At 36.3% G+C, this 21,788-nt stretch overlaps 1 protein-coding gene across 2 annotated transcripts in view; it reads left to right on the top strand.

Annotated features, from left to right (window-relative positions):
* Positions 1-21,788, top strand: part of Rcd5 (microspherule protein Rcd5) — an 82,163-nt gene that overhangs the window by 33,154 nt on the left and 27,221 nt on the right. For both annotated transcript variants that reach the window (XM_089099781.1, XM_089099782.1), the window contains 3 exons: positions 906-1,081; positions 3,906-4,124; positions 17,989-18,127. In XM_089099781.1, the coding sequence (XP_088955907.1) occupies positions 906-1,081; positions 3,906-4,124; positions 17,989-18,127 (534 nt within the window). The remainder of the gene's footprint in view (positions 1-905; positions 1,082-3,905; positions 4,125-17,988; positions 18,128-21,788) is intronic.

Consider the following 21,788-nt stretch of genomic DNA (forward strand, 5'->3'; position numbering starts at 1 on the left):
TGGCTCTGAAGCATGGGTGCTCTGAAAAGCCGATGAAGATTTGTTAGATTTTTTCCAGAGAAATTATCTACAGATTGTTTTGGATGCCCGACTGACAGACCGTATTTCAAACAGTAGGCTGTACTACAAGTGTGGTTCAATCCCGCTTTCTAGGGCTCTAATGAGAGAAAGTTGAGATGACTAGGGCACGTTCTGCGTATGAAGGACAACAGATTGTAAAAGATTGTCCTTTTTGGCCAACCGTCTAGGGCTAATCGGAAAGCAGGTCGTCCATGTTTGGGATGATGTCTTAAAGAAAGATTTAAGGTAAATGGGAACTTCTATGGAGGGTGTAAAGAGGGAGGCTTTGAATAGATTGGGATGGATGAGGAGCATGCGTACCTTTGTTGGCCTCAAGGGGCTTGGTGGTTCAGTGAGTTGTTAGTAGTACTAGTAATATGAGTCTACTTTTTAGGCTGAAGAATATTGCATCGGGATACATAGATTTCGCAATATATTTTTAGAACCAAGGAACTGTTGTAGATTAGAGAAATCTAGACAATTTTTATTGAAATATAAGAAAATTCTGAAAAATTGATTTTGGAGTGACGTCACGTGAGGGCCAAAGTCGTAATACCGTTTTTAAATAAAGTGAACATCCCTTTCCAATTTTGAAGACCTGGGCTTTCTTAACCAGGGGAAGACGAGGAATTAATTTTGTCAAAATATGTCTGTACTACTTTTTATTTTTTTTTTGCTTTCTATAAAATATTTACGCTCTTTCATCTACTAACAGTGCATAGATAACCAAAATAAGAATATTTTTCTTTTTCCTACTCAGTGGATTGAAAGTATGTCAAAGGCTCTTTCGTTTTGGGCGCGACAGTGTATGCAATAATGTTGTAAAAGATTTTGTTTTGTTTTAGGCAAAGGGAGCAAAGATAATTTCAGCGCTTTGATTCAGCAGACAAAAAAGCAGACATCAAGAGTTTGTAAAAGACCAAGAAAGGCGAATTCCAAGCAGGGACATATTGCTGCCACAAGAGACTTGGGTCGATGGAAACCCGCAGATGATTTGGCTCTCATTACGGGAGTACTCCAAGTAAATAGTTTATTCAAGAGTAACTTATGGTCTGGTCAGAAAACTGTCTTTTCTGGTCTTAACTGCATCAACCAGATGTCTAGGAAGTTTTTACTTAAACAGTGGGCTTTATGGGTTTTAAAAACGTATAATTAAGTTCTTAATGACTATATGCATTGACTGCTTGCTGCAGCAAGAGATCGTGTCCAGAAAACAGAGTTTTAGGAAGTTTTTTTTCTTCAGAAAAATATGTTTGGCAAAGAGAAGGGCGTATGGATTAATCTACCAAACGGAACCACGAAAAAAGAAATAAAAATTTTAAAGTTGGTTTATTGCTTCGTTTAAAATTCAATAATTTTGTAAATTGCGAAATTTCTTTAATAAAACTGAGCTTTTAAAATGAGGTCTCATGAGGCTAGAGCTTTGTAAAAATGTTTAACCTTGAGATGGATTTGTTATTGTAGCTTTGAACGAGTTTTAAATACTGACATTCACTGCTATTATTACGACTTTGGATTAGACCTTGAAAAAGACGCTTAATTTGATATTTTTCTTTGGAAATCTTTTTTTTTTCAATAAATACTATAATTTATTAAAAAAAAAACTTTGATAAAAAGCAGATGACTTGTATTGCTGCTCCGAAAATAAATACACTGATATACATCAGTGTATTCGAGTTTCTGTTAAAAAAACAAAGAGAAATCTAAATAAATCAGACAAAAAACAGATGACAGCGTCCGGGATGAGGTTACTTGAAGAGCATGATGAAAAGGAAGCTGGACCACGGATAACCTTGGACGTCAATAGTCGCCAAAAAGATTTAACGAAAACAGCTTGGAACAATATAATGAATAACATCATGCAGTACCGGGAGTCTATAAAACAAAAACAGTCCTGAAAAAGTTAGGATATGACTTATAGGTAAAGACAACTCTTCGAAGTACGTCTATCAATTTCATAAATAGCACATACAGCTGAATTTTGGGGAACACGTAGACGTTGCGGGTGGACCGACAACGTTCCAGACCAAGCAGAAGACCAATATAATAAAAAAAGATGAGTCGAAAGGAAATGTAAAGGTCGTAAAATTTTGTGGAGTTTTTTTTCCATGATGCCTATGTAAGTGTACATGCTAGACACCGTACATGCTCTGAAAAGCTTAATGAGTCATTTATTTCTTCACAAGATAATTCACAGGTTTCTTCCGTTGTTGTTTATTCTCCCATAAAGATTTTGCAACAAGAGGTAATAAGTAGGTCACAGGCCCAAGACAACCAACCAGATATGCAATGATTCACTTATAATTTATTTAGCTTCCGCCGTTTCTCTACTTTTCCTACATAACTACGAAGTGCCCCTAAAAGCTGAACTACATTACGGTCCAACGCTGAAAAGTTTGCGTCATCGGCAAACACTACAAGATATTTCCTTGGTTTATTTGTTTCTTTCCAGTTTCCAATTTCCGTCGCAAGACGACAGAGATGCCAGGATGTCATTCATATATATTTAGAAGAGAAGATGGCAAAATATTCTTTTTAAATATATTTTGTAGTTAATTCAGATTCAATTGGAAAAACTGCAAGTGACTACAAGTATCTGGGTAATGGGAGATTTCAATGTTGATGCGAGTTTAAAAAATGACAGAATTAGTCGTATTTTTTGTGATATCTTATTTTTGTTTAGTTTGTATCCTTCAATTAATATTTCTACCCGAATTATAGAGACTTCTGTGACTCTGATTGACATTATTTTGTAAATTTAAATTATATAAAGTCTTGTGATATCCATAATTACGTTTCACGCTATTATGGCACAATGGCGATTTTTGAAGTTAATGGATTTATGAGGAGGTCTTCAAGAATTGATTTTGAGTTACTTTATATGAGTAGGACCTCTTTCAAAAAAAAGGGCTGGAGAATTTTCATTGGTTATTTTTAAGTAGTTTTGGTATGTATTTTGATAAGTTGGACCGTAGATGTCAGAAAATAAGTGACCTTATGAAGAAAGAATTTCTGAAGAAAAGCCTAATCTAGATGGAAAACATAAACCGAGAAATCATTGGATAAAGCCAAGTTTAGGAGATTCAATTAATCAAAGACATCACCTTTTTAAGTTGAGTGCGATAAGTAGTAATGAGAGAGTTTATTAAAATCAATTAATCAAATACATTAACCTTATATGCTGAATGCGATAAGTGGTAATGGGAGAGATAGTAGAGTGCTTAAGAATTATAATAAAGGTTAAAATAAACTACTGAGGAGTGCTAAAAAGGAGCATTATGTAAAGGAATTTAGAAATAGTCAAGATAGTCCAGCTAAGATTTGGGCGACAATTAAGTCTGTTATTGGAAACTCTCCTAACAAAACACCATATTCAAATCAGCTAGTTGACCCAGGTCACATTGCCGAAGGAAGTGCTTCTCATTATTCTAATATAGGTTGTAAGATGAAAATTTTATTGAATAATGTCCCGAGGATGAAACTTTCGAACAGTTTCTGGACCCTCTAAGTAATACAAGCATTTGGTTTACGAAAGCGACCGAACAAGAAGTGATGAATATGGTGACTTCAATGAAGAGCAGTGCTGCAGGAATTGATTATATATCTTAAAGGGTAGTGAATTCTATTTTGATATTTGTTGTATAAAGTTTTGTTGATCTGTTTGATGGTTGGTTTAAACAAGGTTTATTCCCGAGCGATATTTTTCGAAAATCTGCTGGAAATTTAGCGTCGAATTAGCATAAAATGTTTTGAAAATAACCGTCCATTTTGATAGTTGAATGTAAAACCTTTAATTTAATAGTTTCCAATTTAACAGTTTGAAAGTTTATTTTATTATCTTGCAGACTAACGACCTCGTATCTGTCCATCGAGGAGTTAAATTTTCCTGTCATTTTACTCTTGATGAAGTGACAGATCGCTGGTACGCATTGATGTATGACAAATTGGTATCCAAAACAGCAACTGCTGGAATGCGAAACCTACACCCTGAAACAGTTGCCTCAATTCAGGCCAGGACGTTGTACTCTAAAGAAGAAGAAGACGCTCTAGCTAACATTGAATCGGTATTTATTTGGTAGCATCATTTCAAACAAACTAGAGACGCAAAGATTGTCTCCTAATATCATGCTCAGTGCTTCCTTGCTTCATCTGTTTTAAAATTAAAATTAGGCTGTCTCTTTAGAATAACGATTTTATGCTGTACTGGTGCCAATATGCATTCCGGGGCGGGAATGTATAAAATGACATTTGGACTTATTTATTTGTTTAAGAAGGAACGTTGTAGCATTTCCACTTTGCAAAATACCATTTTTTTGGTAAACGGATTTCAGATTGCTAATCTAGTCAATTTCTTGGTGTAAACTGACATTGCAAGGAAGAGAGACAAGTAAAAGACGGAAGACCTTAAAGAAGTTTATTGTTAAAATTTTTGACCTTAAGGGATGGGCTCGGCTACGGCTCGGTAGCTATAAATTGTAGTAGTAGCCCGAAATATCTTTTCGAGGACATCCCTCGGGCTACTATTTGAACTTTTGCATTTCTCCAGGATAGTTATTCATCGACAAATATTGGTCCATTGAAAACTCAAAACTAAGGCTACTAATCATTGCTTGAAATTATATGAAGCCTAGCAGTGTCCAATTGGCTGGAAATGTTCACCATTGATCATTGAAAAGAACAAAGAACCTACTTGTATGGTCCTTAAAAAGGTCCCTATTTTCACTGTGTCAGCTAGCCAACACATTACCTTCTTGGTTTGTGGGTTTTCGGTGTCATTTGATAGTTCTGTTACTCCCCCCCCCCCTCCGCTGTCATGTTTTTTTCATTGCTTTAAGTAAGTTGCTTAGATCGCAGTTTCTCTTGATTCCGAAATTTGACATGCAAAATCACATGTATATTGGAATGTTCCGATTTCTGGAATGGCCGGTTTACTTACACAATGGTATAGAATAAAAATGTTACCGGGCAGGTTATAATTATATTGAAAAGTTAGTTGTTTATATGTTAGAGTTCATTCACTTCAAGTTACACTAACACTTTGTAGTCCTATTAGCCTACCTCTTTGTGAAGGATAGGCCAGTTAGGAATTAGCCTATTTTTATCTCAAGATACTGAAGATTATATATCTTGGTAGAAAACTTGCTGCATTGTGGTGTATTAGTGGCATTGGATTGATTGCCAACATTCTGAATTTTTTCGTTCATGTATTCATTTGTTTAATTTAAAATATTGGACCATAATATGATATCTAAAAAATAAGCATATGAATCAATCCATAATTCAATTTTCAAACTAAATATATCAATCATTTGCTACAGAAATTCCTGTCAGAATTTAGAAAATTCATCACTTGCTAGATTCTGTACTTCCTCTAGAATTTAACAAATGAAAATATAGAGAGAAAACGGGTATAATATTTAAACAAAGCTGTGGAACAAAAACAAAACACAAAAAAAGCAGCAAACTTTAATTAATAAAAATCCGAATATTTCGACTTCACATACGCGGGCTGTTATCAAGGGGAAAATAGGAATAAAGCTAAATTAAACACAACATATAAAGAAAAGCAAATAAATAAAACTGACATCTTACTAATTTATAAGTATCACTGAATCAATCACAGAAAATAGCATGAATACGCAATACAGAATGATATACAGATTGTCTCTGGCACAATTTCAATTTGGTAACGAAATATCTTAATAATTTCCAAATATCACTGAACCAATCACTGCAAATAGTATGAATACGCAACACAGAATGACATATAGATCGTCACTGGACAATTTTTATATCATTGTCTGGACAATCTGACGTGGAGTCGAAATATTCGAATTTTTATTATTCCGTTTTCTCTCTATATTTTCATTTGTTAAATTCTGTGAATGAGAAGGCAGTGTGATCTAAGAAATTATTTATTTCCTCTAGATTCTATGAACTAAACTTTTTTGGGAGACAAAGGGATTCAGAGCAGGCCTCTGGGTTGTGGGTGGGGCGACAAAGACCCTGAATTCTGGAGCCAGCTGAAAACTAAACTGAAACTAGATCTTAGGAATTCCGGAAATTCCAGAAATGACTAAATTTCCACAAGAAATAATTGCTTAATTCGGATAGAGAATTGAATTCCGAATCAACTAGTATGTTGATTTTTTAGCTTTCTCATTTTGGTCCTATATTGATTCCAAATTAACCGTTTATTTACCACATGAACTTACAGGAGCAAGCGCCTTACTAGGATATCAAATCCTGTTTTAGCTCTCTCCAACTTATAATTTTAATATAGCGTCTCCTTTCATGGGATGGATGGTTCAGTGTCACAATTCATGTGACATTTAGGTCAGTTCTTGAAAAATTATGATATGTTCAGTGCAGGAATAAGTATGCTGGGTTCGACTGAAAAGCAGTTTTTCTACGTTTGTGGAGGGAGCTATAAGTGAAGATACAGTATATTCCTATTCATTCTAAAATTTAGCAATAAATGGGATACGTTGTCCCTAAGTACTAGAATTCGGAATTTGGTGCTGGTAATAGACAACACTCTTGTAATAAACTGTTTTCTCAAGTAGACCGAGTTTCTTTCTGGTAAAAAAATAAATAAATATAAAACCAACTGGTTGTGCACCTATGTCAAAATAATTACCTAGCAAGAGCTGTGGAATTCATTTGCGCAGCTTCATTTTTTTAGTACAGGGAGGGGGTTGTGGCATAAATAAAGAAATATGTTGTGAGGTCAGTGCGGTTAACGTTTTTCTAAGATCAACTAAAGAGTGAATCTCTTAACATCCACCAAAGGTAGATATATCCTGGGGGCAAAAGGTGGGATTGAGGTTTAGGGGCTCATGCAGTTCATCTGAACCTGTGTAAAGCTGAATTATCTGTTGCAGCTATCACTTAACATTTGGCTGGAAGATAGGAATGGTTTAGTAGATATATTGAAAAGTTTGGTACCCTACTGATGTGTGTACAATAGAGTACAGCTGGGATGACAAGAGGCTTGGTAAAAGAGATATACTTTTGTATTTTGAGATGTAGCCTTAGTTTTGTTACTTTCTTCAGCCTCTAATCTGATCATAGATCATCATTGCCTACTTTCATAGTAAGCAAATATTGTTATAAGTTCTCTTTAAATAGTATTGTTTCAGTTCAAGAAAAATTTCCTACTTTTGGAACTGGGAGCGTGACTGCTGAAAAAAAGCCAGAGAAATCCTTAATTATATCTATGCCTGAGTCACATTCATTGGCACATTAATCTGAGATGGAAACAAAATAAATAGACTAAAATTAGTAATAATAAAAATATAAGAAGGTCAAGAATCGCGTAGTAGATGACAAATTGTGCTGGTACTTAGCATATTCAGTTAATGTTGCAAATTTGGTTGATTTGATTGTGGTTTTGTTTCTGAAGGATCTCTGACAGTTTTTTAGAAAGGTACTTTGTTGAGGGTGTGTTTTTGCCTACTTAGCTTCTATTTGTTTCCAGAGCACCTATTTTACTGAGTTAAGGAGAAGTGCAGGCTTAAGGGTGAGTGGGTTAAGAAGACTAAGTCACTAAGGCTAGGAATAAGAAAAGATGAAAAGGTGATGTCAGGTAGTAAAACAATTGTGTAAGCGAACAGCTTCACTTGCCTTTGTAGTATTATAAGTAAAGACGGTAGGAGTAAGCAACGTATAGACATTAGAAAAGGCAAGAGTGTTTTTTCACAGTTTTTCCTCAGAGTGTTTTTTCACAGTTAAATAAAGTTTGGAAGAATAGGAAGATAAATGTGCAAGCCAAGATTAGAATATTAGAAGCTACAGTGATGACAGTGGTCAAATGTCGCTCTGAAGCATGGGCGCTCGGAAAAACAGATGGAGATTTGCTAGATGTTTTCCAGAGAAATTGTTTACGGATTGTTCTGGGTACCCGGCTGACTGACCGTATTTCAAACAGTAGGCTGTATGAAAAATGTGGTTCAATCCCGCTTTCTAGGGCTATAATGAGAGAAAGGTTGAGGTGGCATGGGCACTTTGTGCGGATGAAGGATGACAGATTGCCGAAAATTGTCCTTTTCGGCCATCCGTCTAAGGCTAAACGGAAAGCAGGTTGTCCTCGTCTGGAGTGGGAGGACGTCATAAAGAAAGTTTTAAAGGAAATGGGAACTTCCTGGAAAGGTGTAAAAAGGGAGGCTTTGAATAGATTGGGATGGAGGAGGAGCGTGCGTAGCTGTGTCGGCCTCAGGCGGCCTGGTGCTGCGGTGAGTCGTTAGTAATAGTGGTGTTGTTGAAGGAAAAAGAGGAAATGGGTCATTTGCATGGTGAATAGCTCACATCTGATCCACAGATAAAAGGAGCCTATTTCTTCTATAGAGTGTGTCGAAAATCCCTCTCTTCTGCTAAATGCTTTATTATTCTCAAACAGACTGATAAAGATGATGATCATAGGTCAAATGCTATAATGAAACTATGTTCAAATCATAGGAAGTGCAATAGCGCTGCCTAAGTAAAGAACAATGTTGGCACAATGTATTTTTTTTTTGGTTATTGGTCTTAGACCAGGGTACTTCGAATCGAAGGATTTGTCGTAGGAGATTTTAAAAGGGCTCATTTGTTTGGAAGTTGGAGTGGCTTATGCTCTTTTTAATAGTCGAAAGTGATTGGATGGCAACTAACACCCCTCTCACGCACACATTTTCCCCAAACACATCCAATCAAAATTTTGAGATAGCCATTTTGTTCACTGTAGTTGAAAATTCTTGAAATTAGGTCTTTGAGGAGGACAACACCCCCACAGCCCCCAGGGCAAGGTTTGTAAGTTATGCCCTGGGGCATATAAGGCTTTTTTATAGAAAGCGTTGTCGTAGAAACTTCAAAAAGGGCCTATATGGCTTATTGGATTGGAAATTGAAATGGCTAGTGCCCTTTTTAATAGTCGAAAGTGATTGGAAGGCAACTAACACCCCTTCCACGCCCACCATTTATCCAGACACATCCAATCAAAATTCTTGAGATAACCACTTTGTTCAATGTAGTTGACAGGTCCGGAAATTATATCTTTGAGGATGACACTCCCCCCCCACAGCCCTCAGGGTAAGGGGTGTATGTTATGCCCTGGGGGCATATAAGGTTTTTATTGAAAGCTTTGTCGTAGAAACTTGAAAAAGGGCTCATTTGATTGGAAATTCGAGTGGCTTGTGCCCATTTTAATAGTCGAAAGTGATTGGAAGGCAACTAACACCCCTCTCACGCCCACATTTTCCCCAAACACATCCAATCAAAATTTTTAGATAGCCATTTTGTTCACTGTAGTTGAAAATTCTTGAAATTAGGTCTTTGAGGAGGACAACACCCCCACAGCCCTCAGGGCAAGGTTTGTAAGTTATGCCCTGGGGCATGTAAGGCTTTTTTATAAACAGCGTTGTCGTAGAAAGTTCAAAAAGGGCTTATTTGATTGGAAATTGTAATGGTTAGTGCCCTTTTTAATAGTCGAAAGTGATTGGAAGGCAACTAACACCCCTTCCACGCCCACCATTTATCCAGACACATCCAATCCAAATTCTTGAGATAACCACTTGGTTCAATGTAGTTGAAAGGTTCGAAAATTATATCTTTGAGGATGACACTCCCCCCCACAGTCCTCAGGGTAAGGGTTGTATGTTATGCCCTGGGGGCATATAAGGTTTCTATTGAAAGCTTTGTCGTAGAAAGTTGAAAAAGGGCTCATTTGATTGGAAATTGGAGTGGCTAGTGCCCATTTTAATAGTCGAAAGTGATTGGAAGGCAACTAACACCCCTCTCACGCCCACATTTTCCCCAAAAACATCCAATCAAAATTTTGAGATAGCCATTTTGTTCACTGTAGTTGAAAATTCTTGAAATTAGGTCTTTGAGGAGGACAACACCCCCACAGCCCCCAGGGCAAGGTTTGTAAGTTATGCCCTGGGGCATATAAGGCTTTTATAAAAAGCGTTGTCGTAGAAACTTCAAAAAGGGCCTATAGGGCTTATTTGATTGGAAATTGAAACGGCTAGTGCCCTTTTTAATAGTCGAAAGTGATTGGAAGGCAACTAGCACCCCTTCCACGCCCACCATTTATCCAGACACATCCAATCCAAATTCTTGAGATAACCACTTTGTTCAATGTAGTTGAAAGGTCCGGAAATTATATCTTTGAGGATGACACTCCCCCCCCACAGTCCTCAGGGCAGGGGTGATAAGCTATGCCCTGGAGGCTTATGAAATTGTCATCGTGAGGTTTGTCACAGAAACTTGAAAAATTGCTCATTTGATTGGAAATTCATAGGGCTGGTGCTATTTTTAAAAGTCAAAAGTGATTGGAGGGCAACTAACCCCCCTCTCACGCCGAAATTTTCCCCAAACACATCCAATCAAAATTTTGATATAGCCATTTTGTTCACTGTAGTTGAAAATTCTTGAAATTAGGTCTTTGAGGAGGACAACACCCCCACAGCCCCCAGGGCAAGGTTTGTAAGTTATGCCCTGGGGCATATAAGGCTTTTATAAAAAGCGTTGTCGTAGAAACTTCAAAAAGGGCCTATAGGGCTTATTTGATTGGAAATTGAAATGGCTAGTGCCCTTTTTAATAGTCGAAAGTGATTGGAAGGCAACTAACACCCCTTCCACGCCCACCATTTATCCATACACATCCAATCAAAATTCTTGAGATAACCACTTTGTTCAATGTAGTTGAAAGGTCCAGAAAATATATCTTTAAGGATGACACTCCCCCCAGAGCCCTCAGGGGAAGGGGTGCAAGTTATGCACTAGGGGCATATAAGGTTGTTATCGATAACTTTGTCGTAGTAACTTGAAAAAGGGCTCATTTGATTAGAAATTCAAAGGGCTAGGGCACTTTTTAAAAGTCAAAAGTTATGTGAGGGCAACTAACCACCCTCTCATACCCACCTTTTTCCCGAACACATCCAATCAACATTTTTAGATAGCCATTTTGTTCAACATAGTTAAAAGTTTTAGAAATTAGGTCTTTGAGGATGATAACGCCCCTCAGAGCCCTCGGGGCAAGGGTTGTAATTTATGCCCTGAAGCCATATAAGGTTTTTCATAGATAGTGATGTTGTAGAAACTTCAAAAAGGGCTCATTCGATTGGAAATTAGAAGGGTTCGTGCCCTTTTTATAAGTAACACCCCTCTCACGCCCACCATTTCCCCAAACACATCCAATCAAAATTTTGAGATTGCCATTTTGTTCGACGTAGTTAAAAAATCTGGAAATTATGTGTTTGAGGGTGACACTCACCCCAGTTATGCCCTGGGAGCATATAAGTTTTTTTTATAGAAAGTGTCGTTGTTGTTTTTGATGTTTTGCAAGATGAGCGGTGGTTGATCCAGTTGGAAGACAAACGTAAAGGTCTACACGATCAAGGAATTGACAATTATTGGACCTATCTTCTGACGTGTAACAAGGATAGGAGCTATCCTAATTTAAAAAGTGTCATTTGTCCCAGTGTCATTGTTTCGCATGGAAGTGCAAATGTAGAACGCTGTTTCTACGAATCAAAAAAATGTATTTAACTAGCATCATAAGCTGATACTTGATATATATATATATATATATATATATATATATATATATATATATATATATATATATATATATATATATATATATATATATATATATATATATATATATATATATATATATATATATATATATATATATATATATATATATATATATATATATATATATATATATATATATATATATATATATATATATATATATATATATATATATATATATATATATAATATATATATATATATATATATATATATATATATATATATATATATATATATATATATATATATATATATATATATATATATATATATATATATATATATATATATATATATATATATATATATATATATATATATATATATATATATATATATATATATATATATATATATATATATATATATATATAGCTCTCTCTCTCTCTCTCTCTCTCTCTCTCTCTCTCTCTCTCTCTCTCTCTCTCTCTCTCTCTCTCTCTCTCTCTCTCTCTCTCTCTCTCTCTCTCTCTCTCTCTCTCTCTCTCTCTCTCTCACATATATATATATATATATATATATATATATATATATATATATATATATATATATATATATATATATATATATATATGATTCACAACAGAAAAAAACTCTTTGTGTAATTTTTCTAGATTTTTTAAACAAAGATACAAATCCTCTTTAAACAATTTCTCCCCCTCTTATTAGCATCCTGGCAAGTGCAAAGGCCGGGAGATCTTAATGTAAGTCTGGTTTGCTTGTAATAAATGCCATGGGGTTCTAAGAACGGCAAAGGTAAACACAAAATCAAAATAGCAATTTCCACGTCTGTAGAAGAACGTATATATAAATAAAGAGGCCCAAGATATATTATGCAACAGCTGATCTTGTAATTTCCGTAATAATCACTTACTTTCTTCTTTGCCAAATTTGTCAATAAAAGAAGATTGACTAATTAATCGTTAATCTGGCACCGTTTTGAGTTTATATCATTATAGGACTTTATTTGTGCTCGTCTTAAGTTTTAATATGGTTCTTTACTTCTCTTTGAAAAACTTCTTTTCGGTGATTTTCTTTTAAGTTTGTTTCTCTGTTCTAGGAGAAACAAAAAAAAACTTTGTCCGTTTTTGTTTCTCCGTCTAAGGAGAAACAAAAAAAAAATTTTCTAGTCAACTCGTGAATTGGTGCCTCTAAACTATACAAAGGAAAAAATCCAGTCCAAAATAATAATATTTTCAGCTGATTATCTTGTTAAGATCACTTTCAAAATGTAACTGATCTGTTCTGTTAACCTGCAAGGTTCAACTGACCTTTAAGGCGCTAATTAATTAAACAATCGCAAAAATACAATGAAAAATTGACTCAGATAGGAACATTTAAGAATAGTAATGGCGTTATTGGTATTAGTTCCCCACTGTCCAACTGTAAAACTTCATCTTGATATTTTTTTTTTCCGGTACAGTCTCTAATTTTAGAATGATTTAAGAACAATATATTAAGGATGCTGGGAGAATCCACCGTTCACGCCATCTAGAATGATAAATTTATTTGTCAGTTATTTTTGCAACTTGACTTGACTTACTTAAGGCTCCTGCCGAGGGTTCGGCGTAGAGAACGATGAGACTAGGCGCCTCCAGGTTGAAAGGAAATTATCGTTCTAGGTATTTATACCTATATTGAAGGCTCGGTATAAATCCGGGACCAATACTACTCATAAGGAGACATGTTAAGAAAACAATTTTTACTTTATAATATGTATAATGATCCTAGTTAAAATATTATCCAAGGGAAGAACCTTTATCCTCACTTCTTTCCTTTTTCCCTTCTTTTTCCAACTTAAAAAAAAAGAAAAGAAAAAGCCATGCTTCCGAGAAAACGTTTTCTATGTTTTAAAATTTGTGACTACAATTCTTTTTATAGATGGTGATATTCCTAACCGTTGTTAAATATTTTTAGCCGTAATTGAAAATGTGGTTTTAAGAAATTCATGAATTTCTTAGAACTTATATATTAACAGAGTATATACCCCCCCCCCACCCCCAATGGGCAAAAATATACCCAAGAATTCAATATGAAACTAAATATAAACTTAATTTGCATCACAAATGAATTTTACCCCCACCCCCATGATGTGCAAATATATACCCTGTTTTGATATATTTAAGGGATGGGGTAAAGTTCATTTGGTTATATTTAGATTCAGAATGCAATTTTGGGTATATATTTGCACATTTATGGGAGGATATATAGGCTACTCTGTTAATATATACGTTCTGCTAATCATAAACGAAACTACAACTAAGAAAACGAGACTAAGAACGGCAAGAACGAACGACATCTATAAAAAGTCTAGCAGAAATTTCAAAACATAGAAAACGTTTTGTCGGAAGTATGGCTTTTTCATAATTTTTCTTTTTAAGTTCGAAACAGAAGGAAAAAAAAAGAAGTGAGAATAAAGGTTCTCCCCTTGGATAATATGTTAACAAGGATCATTATGCATATTATAAAGTAAGAATTATTTTCTTAACGTGTCTTCTTATGAGTAGTACTGATCCCGAATTTATACCGAAGGCTTTTGCTGTAGATTTCATTTTAAAGTCACGTTAGCTGCCAAACATTTTAGAAGCATAGCTCTCCTCTGAGGTATTTTAGAGGTATTGTAACGCCATCTTTTTGCTATTGGTTCTACTTATACCTGCCTCCGATTTTGATTGCTTTGCACGCCATCTACGACTAAGGCGTGCTCCGCAGGCTATCTACTATTAAAGACAACAGAGAGGGCATTCACGTCCATAAAGCGCTGTATCTCTGCGTTCTATTATGGAATGGTCGAATCGAGCCTAATTTTAAATGCCGTTTTGAATTATCTCGTGCGGTCGGTGACAGAAGGAACACGAGCGGACACCGATATATCGCGAGCAGTCAGATTCTTCGATCATGAGGCGATAATAAATGCCAAAAAGACTTTATTCGGTGCGCTTGACATAAGATTCAAAAATTTTTGATTTTCGACTCACGTGAAATTACTGATGTCGGTAACGCTGTTGCAGCACAGTGACTTGCAGAATAAATGAAATGTCGCGTAAACTGGATGGATTTATGGACCAACTGCACATTTGCGCTGCTTCCTCGCATCCAGTTCTAGTTTTTCCTGCTCCTCGTCCATCGTATGCAGTTGTGTCGAAAAACTGCCCTACGGACATTCCGAATCCAATTGATCTTAAATCTTTCAGTGACAATATGAGTAAGGGGTCCGCCAATGAAATAGCTAAATGCTGCAGAGTTAGTCAGTGTGGCTCTTCCCGAGTGTTTAAAACTTACTTTGAGTCTAACTCTGAAGCAGTCTATCGTAATCGGATATGAGAGAATCTTTGTGTGGGATTTTGTTTTTGTGCCTCGTAGATGCTTCAACTGCCACCAGACTGGTCATAAAGCTGCCAATTGCTCAAAGTGCCGTATGTGTACTAGATGTGGGCCCTCCGCCCAAAAGTCTAACAAAGATACCCCGTGTGCCGCATCTGTGTTCTGCGTTAACTGCAAGACTTCGGGACATAATAGTTTCAGTGTGCAATGTCCTTTGAAAAAATTGGTTTTCAATAGGATGTCAACAAAGCCATGATGTTCAGTGTCTAACTAGGACGTCAAGTGTCTAACTAGGAATGTTAAGGGTAATTTTGTTGTAAAACTGTCTGTGATTCGTGGTCTCTGCGGTCAGTTTCAGGTTTTATGTTTGCAGGAACACTTAGTTTTGAATTTTAGTAGTGGTGTGCTTAACATTGGTGTTTCTTCAGTGCATTATTCTGTACCGGGAAAATGAAAAAAAATTCCCGAGGTAGATTCTCTGGTGGTATTTTTACTTCTATGTCAGGAAATCTTACGTCTAGTCTATTTGATGCGTCTGAACATTCTCTTGCAGTTAGAATTGAAGGTTCTTTGGTTATAAGTGTATATATACCTACTGATTACCGATAATTTGGAGCGATCGTTTGCTCAGCGTGTGAGAAGTTAACTGATTGTCTTGTCACGTCTCTTTCACTGTCTTTACCTTAAGTAATTTTGGGTGATTTTGATTGCAATCTGTCTGTGGTTGGTTCATACCCGTCAGTTCGTACTGCTTTGCTTACGGAGATTTTTGGAGATGGTCAGACAGTAAAAACAAAAACTGTGATTTTACAAATGTTCACTCGTCATTTTGAGCTTTGAATATTGAGCATGTTGTAGCATCTTTTTTGCTAAGTCTTTCCTCTATTTGATTACTAACTTTTCAATTGTGTGCCTCTTGTGACTTCTCTTTCCCTGGTTTCAACTTCACATGGATCTCTTCCCCTTTAACGTGATCTTTTGCCTGTGACTTTTAAAAATTGGAAAAGTACTAATACTAATACTAACCTATAGATTCAAGTATCTGAGGATATTGTAGGTAAAATTCGTCAACCATTTCTGTTGATGATGAATATGCCTTCTATTTTAATTTTTGAACATCATCTTCTCTTAGATATTTATTGTATGGAAATATGCCATACTCTCCAGTGTGCGGAAGAGGCTGCAGTGCCTGACCGACGAGCTTGTATGGGACTCGTTCCCAAATGGTCTGATAACCAGACATTTGTGCAAACTTGTGCTTCTGTAAAGTTTTTGCTGAGCTTGTGGAATCACTGTCGCCTCCCTGATAGTGGTGCCGTTAATTCTGTTCACTTACGTACTAAAAGACAGTTCGTTCGGGAATTAGCAAGCCATTGGAGGCGTCTGATTTCAGAATTTTCATCTAAGGCTACTTTGGATAGAAATTTTTTCTTGGAGGTGCTTCGTAAACCTGATTGCTCCGTATCAGTTTCTGCTTCTGATATACCTAATGCTTATTATACAGCTGAGTTCACCTCACCAGATCCCACGCCGAGTCAAAATTTGAGTCTGCTGGTTATGGAATCTGTAGTTGAATCAGCAATTAAAAGGCTGAAGTCAAAGTTGTCTTCCATTATTGATGGGGTTTGCAGCTTGCATATCAAACAACTCATGCAGCTTCTAAGATTTCTCACACAGATAATACTTACCCTAGGTGTTGTCCCCTCGTCGTTCGGTTTTGGCGATGTGACGCCTATTCCCAGGATGAGTAGAACTACCGCTCAATGCACTTTGTTTTGATCTATTACCGTTTCAACGACTCTGTGCAAACTATTTGAATTAGTCGTTCTAGATCAGCTCGAGACTAAGTGTTATACTCCACCTCATCAGTTTTGGTTTCAGCGTGTATTCGGTTTTCCTGAGGCACTTTATGCTATTGTCAACTTGCACATTGAATCGGATGCTTTAGGTTTCCCCCTGTTTCTTGGAAAACTTTGTCAGTCGAGCCTTCGACTACCTTATCCACGCGGCAATGCTCCTTCTTCCAGCGAAAAGGGGTGTAAATTGTTGCACCATTAAGGCTTTTCATGATATGTATTCTCGCCTTTAAATCCGTCTGAAGGTCCCTTTTTCAAAATCTAAGGACCGATCCCCCGAGCTAAAAGAATTCCTGCCCGAAGAGGGGCCCGCCGAGGCGCAGTCTTTTCTCCCGTTCTATTAAACAACTGTGTTGTTCATACCCAAAAAAACATTTCCATATTCCTGCATTTCCAGTTGGATCAATGCTTTGCTTGTGTCATATAATGATGATATCTTTAATATTAGCCGAACTACTGAACTCGGAAATTTTCAAAAACCTGCAAGATGAAGACCTAAACATTGGTCTTAAATTTAACACTGGAAAATGGGAGTTCCCCGTTTCCAACGGGTGTAAAATCAATCCCGTCCTATCTTGGCCTCCCAATTGGTTCAGCTCTCTCATACACCCGACAACTTCTGATAAGCCATATTTATCATAGAATTGCCAGTGCATATGAATCCATAGTTGCTGCGTAATTGTGCTTCAACCGAAACATTCTTGCATCTCCTTTTAATTCATTTGCCCTCCCCACATTCTGTATGGTGCCCTGTTTTGGGAGATTTCACCAAGTCTAATAAAAGAAAATTTTGCTCATTTTTCTTCTAGTTTACTAAATACCTGCTTCAATTCCCTCCATGGTCGCGAAATTCTTGGATAGTTCAGTGGTCTGGAGTAGCTGATCCTGAGGACGCTGTATCTTCGATAAATAAGAAACACAATGCAAAGATACTTGAGCATCCTTGGTACCCGCTGCAGTTACGTCGGGTATACTTCAGAGTTGTTAGTTTGTATACAAGGTATTTATGATTTTTTTATTATTTGTTGTTTATGTTAGCGCAATGTATGATTATTTTACACTAATTTTTTTTGTTTTTCTTTTCCTTCGTTTGCGGTGTTTACTGTATAACGGGTTTTCTTAATAAATAAAAATATATAAAGAATTGATTTCTTCTTTTCAGACGACAAAAGCGGTGGTTCAAACCTTTGAAGACCTGATCCGTGAAAAACCGACTGTGTTTCATGTATGCAGGACTGGAAAAGCTTTGTTAGCTCATTGGCAACTGATGAAGCAGTATAACCTTCTAAAAGATCAAGAGAGTTAGTACTTTCGTCTTTTTTGTATCTATCTTTCTTATGCCAAATTGTGAATTATTATAATAATAATAATAATAATAATGTATTATTAAAGCTTTTTTACAGCCATATACAAAACAAAAAAGTAAAGAAAAAGGATAAATAAAATGAAGACATACTAAAATCACTATCCTCTTAATCAACATTCATACCTTTCAATGCAAAATTTACCACACTTACTACTGTCTGTGGTGAATCTGAACCTAAATTCCTCCGAAGTAGCCAATCATTACCCTCTTTCAAAATTTCTCCCCTTATGTGAGAAAGCCGCCGGCATCGCAGGAGGAAATGACCCAGCCCAAAACCAATCTCACCACATTTTAGACAAGTACGCTGCGTTTCCGGACCTTCTCTATTTTTCCAAACTTCTTTTCCTTGTATTAGTAGACAATTGGCTCAAAGCTGAATCCATGTTTTCATATACTTACTAGTTAATCCTAGCTTCAAATATGCCTCTTGTCCATAAATCTGCTTATGTCTCTATACAAAGTAAGATTATGCGACTTTTCTAAAGCTGTCCTCCAAACTTGAATTTCCTGGTCGTACAGTCTTGCTTGGAATTCATTTATAAAGTTTTCTTCTTGGTCCAGTGATCCCCGTCCTCCCTTCCACGCGTCTGAAAAGCCTGTTTCCTGTAGTATTTTCTCATATGTGCTTTCCAAGAGGTTTTACTTTTTGGGGTGAGAATATCTTTATAAGCAGCAAAAATAAATGTTTCCTCGGGTAAATTCAGGATTTTGAGCCAAAACTTGATCATCTGTATCTTTCTTCGTATTTTTAAACTGTAGATGCCTAGGTCACCTTTCAATACTAGAGAGTGAGTTGTTTTATGCAGCCCATATGCATGCCTGTAGTATTGTAGTTGTAGAGTTTCTAATCCTTGTGCAGTCTGGTATCCCCAAATTTCTGCCCCGTAATGCAGTATGGGTAAAACTTTTGTGATAAATATATGCTTATGAAGGCTGAGATCGCTTATTCCTGTTGTAACGTTGCTTCTGTAAATACCGGAAAGTGCATTTTTCCCTTTTGTCGTAGTTGCTGATATATGTTGTGTCCATTTACCATTTCGAGTTACTGTAAAGCCCAAATATGTTGCTTTCTCTTCTATTTTTAAAATTTGACCTTCCAAATAAAACTTGGGGGTAGCTCTGGTTGCTTTTTGTTAAATATCAATATTTGGCTTTTCGACACATTAGCCTTCAGTTTCTTTTTCTGCAGATATTCTGCTAGGATATTAAGTAGAGACTGTAGATTTTTCTCAGAATCAGCCAGTAAAATTATGTCATCTGCAAAAAGCAACATTGAGAGATTCAAATTTCCAAGACAAAGTGTTGGTGCCCATTGGCGTTGGAAAAATTGCACTATATCATTAATGAATATACAAAATAATTTTGGAGATAAAGTACTTCCCTGTAAAACTCCCTTACTTACAGGAAAAGAGGAAGAGACACCCTGTTGCGGAATTTTCACAAAACTTTTAGTCCATGAATACATCGAAGCTATTATATTCATAAACTGATGTGGTAATCCAATTTCACTCAAAGCTTCAAACGACAAAATTATATCTACGTTATCAAACGCTTTCTGTAGGTCTATAAGCGCAGCGTATAATTTACTATTTCCTTTAGAATATTTTTGTATCATTGCATTTAAAACGAATACTCGATCCACTGTCGAGTATCCCGGTCTGAATCCACCTTGTTCTTCATTTAGAATGCTATTCGCCTCCATTCATTTATCAAGTCGTTTGTGCAAAATTTTTTCCAAAAATTTTCCCCCACTGTTTAAAAGACTTATAGGTCTATAGTTTTCATGAACGGCGGAGCTACCTTTTTTAAATAGGGGAAATACGAGTGAAGTCTTCGATGCTAGTGGCCAATGTGTCGTAGATATTACTAGGTTAAGCAATGAAGTTAACACGGGGATAATAATATTTCTTATCGATTTAAATATCTTAACTGGGATTCCGTCTGGGCCAGGTGCTGAGCCCCCTCTCATTTTTTGCAGTGAATTATTGATTTCTCCTGGGGTAATGGGTTCAAAGAGGGCGTAATCTGTTTCTCTAAGAGGGACAGGTCCTTGTTCGCAATCTGCTTGCTTTATCCTTTCCTCTAGTGTGTTGTTCGTTTTTTCTGCATCTTTCTGTTGTGATTGAAAGTAAGATGGCCATGTTTCCGGTGGTGGAATTTTTAGGGAATCGTTTCTTTGTTTATTGGATGACATATTTTTTAACTTATTCCAGAACTCTTGGCTGTTGCTTTCTTTAAAACTCTTACATAAAGCTGCCTGTTGGTGAAATCTGTATTCTTTCTTTTTAATTAGTTTTTTATGCTTTTTTCTTGCTTGCCTATATTCTGTTAGCGCAATATTTTTTTTCTCTTCCTCTCCCAAGAATCTTTTTACTTTAAGCAGTAGAATATTCAGGTTTGAACTACTTTCTTTAAACTCTTGGTCATAAAAAGCTTTCTGTTTTTCTTTTCTTGATTTCATAGGTGTTTGCACATTACTTACAATTCCCATCAGCCTTTCAACTACTTCAACTGATTCTGATTTCGGTAATTCCATATCAGACCTTAACTGGCTCATTTCCTCTTGTACTGGTTCACTAAGAAAAGCCTCTTGTACAAATAGCCATTGTTCTTTCGACCATTCGCAATAAATCAGGGGCGGAATTTTCGGCTTGTTTTTTCTTTCATCTTTATCTTTAGCCAGTATCCTATTTTGAGTCATTGTTGACCTTCTACGTCCATATTCTTTCATCTCATAGTTTAATTTAAGTGGGAAATGATCAGATCCAGACTGATGGATTACTTTTACATTAAGAGATTCAGCCTCAAGTCCCGTGTCCACCAATACATAATCAATTAAACTAAAACAAGGTCCAGAAACGCAAGTGTACTCACCCAAATCACCATCTTCTCCAAATCTACCATTCCCAATCGCTAGCCCATGACCTCCGCACAATGCGAGCAGCTTCCTCTCCCATGAATTAACTCTTCTTTGTCAATCCTTGCTACTTCGTGGGATAAGGTAAAGTGAAGGTATCATCTCACATAAAGGGTCATCTTCAGCTGAAACAAAATCTACATTTAATTCTTGTTGTACAGAAGTATATGCGTTAAAATCACCTGCCAGAAAAACTAAAACACTTGGGTAATGAGATTTAACTGAATTCAACTCTTCCTCTAATATATACCATGTATCATTAATGTAGTATGACTTATTTTCTGGGGAAACATATACAAATCCAAAAATAAACCATTTTTCCAGAAATTTTCCGCGCAACCTAATCAAGTTTCCAGATTTGCTTGACAGACGATGCAAATTTTTTGAACATGTCACTCTTTACAACTATTACAACTATTCCTCCATAGTTTCTATAGTATAGTGATATAGCCCTGTCCACTCCAAAAACTTCCTATCCACGCACTATAACATCTTCCTCTGGCAACAACCATGTCTCTACAAAACACGTCACCATTGCTGTCAAAAATGAATTATTTAAATACAACTCTCTCTTGTTTCTTAAACCTTGTATATTCCATGTGACTAAGGACAGTTTTTGTATATGGTTTGGATCCTATTCAGTGAACACGAATGGTGGCTTTTCGTGAGGCATCTGTGA

Source organism: Artemia sp. Qi Xiang Cuo, chromosome 14 (assembly GCF_049724085.1).
Source record: "Artemia sp. Qi Xiang Cuo chromosome 14, ASM4972408v1, whole genome shotgun sequence".
NCBI lineage: Eukaryota > Metazoa > Arthropoda > Branchiopoda > Anostraca > Artemiidae > Artemia > Artemia sp. Qi Xiang Cuo.